The sequence below is a fragment of the Branchiostoma floridae genome, chromosome 8 (genome assembly GCF_000003815.2).
Source record: "Branchiostoma floridae strain S238N-H82 chromosome 8, Bfl_VNyyK, whole genome shotgun sequence".
NCBI lineage: Eukaryota > Metazoa > Chordata > Leptocardii > Amphioxiformes > Branchiostomatidae > Branchiostoma > Branchiostoma floridae.
In genome coordinates, this window is record NC_049986.1 from 20,030,855 (window position 1) to 20,039,544 (window position 8,690).

General features: G+C 43.2%; 1 protein-coding gene across 1 annotated transcript; it reads right to left on the reverse strand.

Moving 5' to 3' along the window:
- Positions 1–1,404: 1,404 nt before the first annotated feature.
- On the reverse strand, positions 1,405–8,194 carry LOC118420412 (CMP-N-acetylneuraminate-poly-alpha-2,8-sialyltransferase-like; the record flags this gene model as incomplete). The annotated part of the gene is given in 7 exon segments (XM_035827188.1): positions 1,405–1,793; positions 3,377–3,512; positions 4,637–4,748; positions 6,035–6,127; positions 6,456–6,568; positions 7,442–7,598; positions 8,033–8,194. Coding segments are annotated over 7 exon segments (1,042 nt in total), but the record flags the coding sequence as incomplete, so codon positions are not given.
- Positions 8,195–8,690: the final 496 nt, after the last annotated feature.

An 8,690-nucleotide genomic window follows, 5' to 3' on the forward strand; every position in this document is an offset into this window, starting at 1 on the left:
GCAAACTCGTCGTCCGATCGATTTTCGCTACATGTGACGGGGGTAGTAGAAAGGAGGCAGCTGACCAGACCGTGTCCTCGGCCCAGCTCACCTGCCAGCAGTGCAGCAGAGTGTGCAGGTCAAAGATAGGACTGATTAGCTACCTAAAGGTGCACTCTCACCGGACGAGGGGCACGCTTGCGGCATTGCTGCGTTCGTTCACTGCGTCACTATTTTGTTATTTTCTCCAATTTTTTTAAAAATTCAGATATTTCGTAATACGTAAAAGTATGACATAGAAGACGACAAAATACACGACAAGTAAGAAAATTCGTTCTTTATCCCTGAAATTCGCTGAGTATCTTCCGAACCCAGCAGTGCCACAAGCGTGCCCCACGTTCGGTGAGAGTGCACCTCTAGGGCCTGCAGAACTTCCCTCACATCCTCGACGACGGGGAAATAGCCATGGTGATCATCACCGTCGTTATCTCATCCATCTTGCGTTATCTCTATCATCGATGTCTATGGAAAGCTTTTCCCTCTTCTCCGGAAATGGAAGCAACGCGTTTAAGCGGCCCTGGCGAGGAATTGCTCATGTGATGTATGTGATAAATACCCACCATCAAAATTGAGTGATGAAGTCAGATGAAGATGTATATATATCTCCAATGATTGTTAACTACCATTTTCATCCCATTCTATGCACACTTGTATCAAGTAGATTGGCCTCATAAAACTGTTGTTATGTATCAGTAGATGCCATGCTTTGTACATTGTGCAATTGTTGCGCAATAAAGTGAAAGTAAAGTATATTTGATTTCAGAGATAGAATCCATGTTATGTTAAGGTCAGATCATTGTTCCCACCATAAGCCCGGGTGGCCAGTTTGCGGCAACGAAAAATTAATTATTTTTAAATCATATCAATTAATGTGCAAAATCTATGCTCTTGAATAATCTTTGGTACGCTTTGTGTGTTTTTTTATTTTTAACAATACAGATGCAGAAAACAGATACGAATTGTCCTTTCATTTTCTTTACTGTGCAATGAAAATGCATACACATTAATTATCATCAACTGTACTGTCCGTTTCCCCATATTTCTCACTAGGCCTAGTCTGTTTGTCAGATTCGATTGAAATGAGGGTGCAAGAAATTCTCAGAACATCTTTTGAAAATAATAACATCGGGTTCGTAGAATATGGGGTATAGGAGAATTCTTTTCCAGAACCAGTATGTACTTATTTTGCTGACGTTTCAATGTCTTTCAGACACCTTCCTTAGAGCTTCTAACTGGAGTTCTGCTTCTCGTCGCTAAGTCAACCCCAGTGATGAACCGGGACGAGGGAGGGGGTACAACGTTTGGGATTGTGTTCTCGCCGCAAAAGCGCCACCTACTTCGGCGAGAAGCAGAATTCCAGTTAGAAGCTCCGAGAAAGGTGTCTGAGAGACACCGAAATGTAAGCAAAGTACATACTGGATGTGGAAAAGAATTATCCTATTCTCAAGAATTCTCAAGAGCATCTTTATCTGCTCCTTATACTCCTCATCCACACGTCCCTATCTGTAGTTTGAGAACCCCCTTCTCGTGCAGTTTGTTCAACAGTACAAACTCCTCCGTCAGATTGTGGAACGGGTTCATCTGCGTGAGCAGGTCGAACTCTAGCGACTTGTCGTCGAACTGCAGATTCCGGATGACGGGTCGGTCGAAGTAGTGGTAGTCTCGCTCCTGGCCGTTGTAGGTAGGGAAGGGCCAGAAGCCGTACAAGGTCACTTCCTTGCACTTGGTGATGGCTATAGCAGTCAGTAACAGGCCTGGGGAAATTAGGAGCAGCGAGAACGAAGTTACGATAGGAAAAATGCAACATGATTTATTGACCTGAAATTGCGAGACACCATGGGCATGGCAGCTAGATCATGTACGTGGTGATACTCATATCGTGTATATCGAAAACTGCTGCCACGGGTTGCAATTTAAAAACCGCACAATCAAGACTGTACTAGTTACCACGCTCTACTGACGTAAGAACCTCGTGGCAAATATAATTCAAGTTTATTGCAAATTCTTGCCCGTGGCATGGGCTAATTGCAGGCCATATAGATTCAAACACTGAAACAGTGTAAAATACAATATCACAAGTGTCTACTCTAGTCTAAAACTAGTAAAAGCTAACTCTAGATCCTAGGTTATTGGGTTCGACTCCTTTTTCGAAGACAGTGGAAGACGAAAGATCCGACTTTTTCTATTATGTGTGGGTTTAGTGATGTTAAAAGGTGAACTGTTTTCTTTTTGTCAGAGAATGTGAGGAAGTTTGGATGGAATTTGATGGCCTCTTTGAACAACTCTTTTCTTTCTTGGTTATTGAAAGAGCAGTTTGACATAAAATGTACAATGATAAGATCTAGAATCTCTGATATGTTTATCCAAACCTCTCGTCATAACTTGAGTATAGATACTGGTAAGCTAAGATTTTATAAGACCTGTAAAACAGCACATACTATGGAAAAATACTTAGAATTAGATAATTTTGATTTACGCTCGGCAATCAGTAAAATTAGAATTAGTGCCTACCCTCTCGAAATTGAGAGAGGGCGGTACATATTCTGAATCCTGTCTATGGTGACCGCCTGTCCAGACAGACCAGACGTCCCTTTGAGTGGTCCTCTTGGTCAGTTTTGACTTTAGGCATATAATTATATACATAAAAGCAGAGCATTAACTATTTAAACTAGTCAACAAAAGTTTTCCCAGCTTTGCACATCGTACCGAACTACAAAAAAACGTTTTCCTGTTAGCTTCACGCAATGCATATGTCTCCCAAAATGTCGGGAATTTCATCCTCCACTGTATGCAGAAAAGAAATCAAACCCAATAGTATTCATTTTAGATTAGAAGTATCGCTCGTTTGTGACCCCTATTTCTCTTAATGTCCACTTTGTTATTGTATCACTATCATCATTGTACTTTCATACATGTATTTTTGCAATTAGCCTTCGGGCATGAGTTTGCAATAAAGATTTTATTAAAGTAAGAGTCTTTTAATCAACATACTGCTGTTGAAGCTAAAGCTAAGGGGACAACCCGCCGTACGTGCAAATACGTGCTGTCTAAGTGCCAAAACGTGGGCAATCTTTTGCTAACTGTTAGTGGTATTAAAGTACCACCTCCGTACGAACTCTTAGGGAATCCGACGGATTTTGGAGCACGCAGACACATCGTAGAACTTGAAGTGTACTGGCAAAACTTTGTGTGCCATCGGGCTGCGGATTCGCCCCCCGTACGTGCCAGTACGGGCGACGCGTTTTCAGAAATACGTCGCGGACGTGGCCAACCAAAAACACGTACGGACAAATTACAGGTGCGGCGGACTGTTCCCCTAGCTTAAAGTAAACTGTACCGGTGCTCGGTCGTGCCTCTTTCAGCTCCAGACCCTTCCAGAAGGCCCTGACGCCGTCCAGGAATTTGGGGTGAGAGAATCTGCTGAGGTCCGCCATTCCGGCATTCATCAGGACCTCGTGCGCGCGGTAACACGTCTGGATGTACGGTAAAATGTACATGTGTACGAAAAGGTAAAGGGTAGGTGTTGTCCACAATCGATAAGGGCACGTTAACTGACTGAATGAAGACCTTTATTATACATTTTTGCCCAACTGAACAGTACAGGTCACAACAAAACAAATTCATATAAATACATAAAAGCATCACAGATGTATTCCAACATCTAAGACAGAAGTTCGGCTTCTTCTCGCTTCTTGGTTATGGTGAAATTGTAGGACTGTTTGTTACTGGAAGTTAGAACACAACCTCTCTGCTTCCACTGCCTTTTACCTCCCCAGCCGAAATCAGGCACACATTTGTCTTTCTTACGGGCACAGCATCGACAGCATTACATGACTTGAATCAAGGACCTCTGGGTTCTGAGGCAACATTGTTTCTGATATATTCAACTTTAAAGACCTCTAAAGAACTCTAAAGCGAAAGGGGTGGGTGTACAACATGGGTTAGCCCGTACCTTCATGTGCTTGGCAGGGTGAAAAAAGGTGGGTGTACATCATGGATTAGTCTGTTCCTTCACATATTTAGCTGTACAACATGGGTTAGCCAATACCTTCACATGCTTGGCAAGGCGGAAAGGGTGGGTGTACAACATGGGTTAGCCCGTACCTTCACATGATTAGCAAAGCGGAAGGGGTGGGTGTACAACACTGGTTAGTCCGTACCTTCATGTGCTTGGCAGGGTGAAAAAAGGTGGGTGTACATCATGGATTAGTCTGTTCCTTCACATATTTAGTGAAGCGTTAAGGGTGGGCGTACAACATGGGTAAGCCTGTACCTTCACATGCTTGGCAAGGCGGAAAGGGTGGGTGTACAACATGTGTTATCCCGTACCTTCAGTACGTGCTTGGCAAGGCAGAAAGGATGGTGCAGTACAACATGGGTTAGCCTCTACCTTCACATACTTAGCTGTACAACATGGGTTAGCCCACACCTTCACCTGCTTGACAAGGCGAAAAGGGTGGGTGTACAACATGGGTTAGTCCGTACCTTCACCTGCTTGGAAAGGCGGAAAGGGTGGGTGTACAACATGGGTTAGTCCGTACCTTCACCTGCTTGGCCAGGCGGAAAGGGTGGGTGTACAACATGGGTTAGTCCGTACCTTCACCTGCTTGACAAGGCGAAAAGGGTGGGTGTACAGTACGGAAAGTCCGTATTCCTTTACATCTCTAATGAACTTCTCTTCGTATGTGCTGTTCTTGAACTTCTTGTAACTGTGGGGAAATTGATATCAAAATGTTAAAGGGACATAATGTAGAAATATGGCGCCAAAATTTCAAATGTTATGGCGCCAAAATTTCAAGTCAGATTGACATTTGTAACTTATTTCCAACTTATCTGCGCTAATTAACAACGCCAAAGTAAGCCCCGAACAAATTCACTTACTTCCGGGTAGCCTACCCGGAAGTAAGTCAGTCCTAGACTTCCGAATCGACCGTTGCAGTCGCAGATCTTTGGAGCTTAGCGGGGACTTTCAACAAACTTCAATAACGATTCGAGCGAACCACCGAACACCGCCTTGGTTCGTCGGAGAGTTGGATGAAATGGCGGACAACTCAAGCGGCGATGGGAAGTGCGCATATTTCAAGACGTCCTCACGGCACTACAAAGCCGTATCAATGCGTTGTAAATATTGGTGTGCAGTGTAATAAGGTAGACTCAACTCATAATACAGAAAAATGACCGAAAACAGTAACTTTATTTTTTACATTATGTCCCTCGACAAATGAACAGATGTAAAACGTGCTTTTCTAGGGTAAGCATATCCCGAAATAAAGCTCGACTAAATCTCTACAGAATTTGAAGGTATAATAATAGTAATAATGATGATAATGATAATTAATAACATCTGTTGTATTTGCAGCCAGTAGGTACCCAATGTGTAAAGTAATGAGACTGATTTACGTGATCGAGGCGTAGACTCCCATGCAGTCTTCGGAACGGGGCTGTTTTTTTGGGGGGGGGGGGCGCTGGTCCGCGATTTTCAACGTTCGGGGGGCAGAAACTCGGGGGGCAGAAACCCCCTCCGGGGGGCAGAAACTCGCTATCACGGCAAACGCCCTTCCTCAACAAACTCCCTTTCCCGGCACAATAGAACATAGCCAACGTTGAAAATCGCGGACCAGCGCGAAGACTGCAAGGGTGTCTACTCGAGGCGCCTCCTCGAGCACGGGACCTCCGTTTTACGTCCCTCCCGAAAGACAAATTCGGGTCACATCGGTGATTCTTTGTCAGGCTCAGCATATGATCAAGGAGCTTTTATGATATGATGTAAGAAATTATTTTCTCTTAAACGTACATGCACAGTTAAAGTTTCAAGTCATCTCCTCTACATAAGAATCACCTGGCCAAAATGGCCACTTTTTGGTGGGACTATAAAATCTTTTCCCATTTTAAGTATTACGAATCCTGTTTATAACGACCACCTGTCCATATAGACCAGATTGTATCGGTCTCCTGACTGGTCGTATTAGGCAGGTTTGACTGTATTACTACTTACACGGTCTGGAAAAGTGACGGATTGACGCTGAGAAAATCAGTCTTCTTCCCGACATCCTTCGCGTATTCTCCACCAACCGGCGGTAAGTTGCATCTGTGGCGGGAGATTTAAAAAGACGAACGTGTGTAAACGCCACTGCTTCTTCTCCTTGGTTAATTCATCGATAAAAAGATTCGGTAAAATCTTGATGGAATTCAAATAAAAAGCGTCTGGTGATCAGCAAAGTTTGCCACATAATCTCCAAGCAGAGGTTCAGCTCCGGCTGCTTTGTCCGTGTTTGTAAGGCGTTTTTGACGGGCTTTCTATTTTGTACCGTTTTCTTTATGCCCGTCAGTGGACATAAGGAAAACGGTACAAAATAGAAAGCCGGATGTAAACCTCTGCTTGGAAAGTGACAAACTCTGAGGCTATCTGGGTTTACCTGATGACGTAATCAGACAAGTCGATCTGCCGTCCGCAGCGGCTGTCAATTAAACTTCCTGCGTTGCCTACCACACTGCATGATGGGAACTGGGCTTTGTGTTCAAAAATGTCCTGCAGGAAAACCACACTATGTTGACTTCTTTTACGTTCTTTTGCGATACTGTGTCTTGTTCTCGCTTTAGAGTCAAACAATGGTTGGCAACAACAGACAAACTTAGTTGTTGGATATTGAGCAGTTCACACTATGAAATTATTAATAAATCAGTTCAACATGATTTATGTATAGGAATAAATAAAATCAAATAAGCACTGATCGTAATGTTAACTTATGATGACTAATAACTTACCGACTAATGTAGAGCGATGTTCACAATCGATGCTTATTAAATCAAGACATAAGTTTTTATGCGTTTACATGCCAAACAAGAAACTGTGATCCATTTATTTTCCGGCAGGTGGCGTTTCATATCCTCGACTATTACTTGAACTGGTAGCACCAGTGTTGCATTAATTTTTTCTATCGGTAGAAATGATAGAAATTCCCGTACTATTCATGAAAATAAAAGTTCGCAAGTTCGTAATAAAATCACATTTTATACTTGTAGGTGCAACGGTGAGCGCTTATCAAAATGATGATTATAACTATTGCTTCGTTTTCGACTCCTTACTGGCAGGTGACGCTTGGTATCCTCGACAAATAAGTGTCGGCATAAGTATCGCCTTTTCCCCTTTATATGTTTCATGCAAAGCGCCGCAAGCTACACGCCTATCGTCCTCAGACAATGAAATAATCCACCTGCTCGTCCGCCATAGTATCTTTTGGCGGCATTATGTATTATCAAATAAGTCTTTCTCAGTGCAGTTTTGAATCTTTAATTGTAGTGTGTTTGCTTTTATGGGCCATAGGCCTGATGCAAATAGATAAATGTATTTCCTCTCATCTTTAAAGGTAGAAATTCGCTTGCTAATGAAGCTTGTTGTTACCATCGGCAGGCTGTTGTAGATGGCGGGCGGGATGTTGACTGTCTGCGCCTCCTTCCCTCTCTTCCCTCCGTCCACCAGGCGCACGGACCGATCCGGGATGTTGCTCTTAGCCACGTACATTTTCTTCAAGGCACCAGAAGTCCCCATGAAGTGAAACCTTAAAGAATGAACTTTATTCTTACAATTATACATGATATAACGCATGGCAACGGCTACTACACTATATACAGATACTAAACTGCATGCAGATACGTGACAGATGATTGCAACGTAGGGATGGTTACGGATGTCACGTGTTCATACAGTCACGTGACCTAAGATATGGGTCATTCAGACTGAAGAAGGTCGTAGAGAATCAATTCTACAAAATATCGATAAGTCAGAAAACTCTAATCAGTAGTCGAAGTTGTCAGGTACTCGTGTATAAACCTAAATAGTCTAATAGTTAGAGTCAGGCTAACTCATTTCCATCTTTCTCATTTTGAACTGAACAAAAAAGAAGAAAAGTCTATCCCAGAAAGCTACTAAATAGACTTAAGACCGGACATGGCAAATCTAGCAATATAGAAAATCTAGAAATGTCAGTCTTACCTAAAGTCGTCTATTTTCGCCACATTGAACCCTGGGAAGGCCTTACGAGGAAACTCTTCCGGGTCATGACCTTGACCTTCCTCATGTCCGCCATCCTGATCTCGGTTTATGGAAGCCAGCTCGGGTGCACTGATGGGTACGGGTGTGTCGCCGGGGTAGCTTCTCTGTACGCGTGTGTTCCGCTGTATCAGATCGTCAAATTTCATCCTGCGACACAGAAAAAAAAGTCAGGAAACTATCAAATTTTATTTCAGCAGAATTTTCTTTAGCCATGGATCCTTGAATGGGCTTATTACAGCTTCACTCGCCGATCTACGATTACTTTACAAACAGCTCTGCTCTTTCCCTGTTCCTTACTTGAACGTACATTTTGCGATCTTTCAGAAAACTTTATCAATATCCTATTGATACTGATGCCTAAAAAAGTTGCAACCAGGGCAACATCTTTCGTGACATGAACCAATCACCCCAGCTTTTCTCACTTCTATGACGCAGAGGTCGAACGTTTGATGTCATCATGACGTCACGATGACGCAAACCTCACCTCTCTATAGTAAACAGCACGAGGCTGGACATGATGCCGACTGCCATTAACAGCGCTCTCCGGGAGATGTACGTCATTCTGATCATGACAGACAGCAGGCACGGTCCTCACACT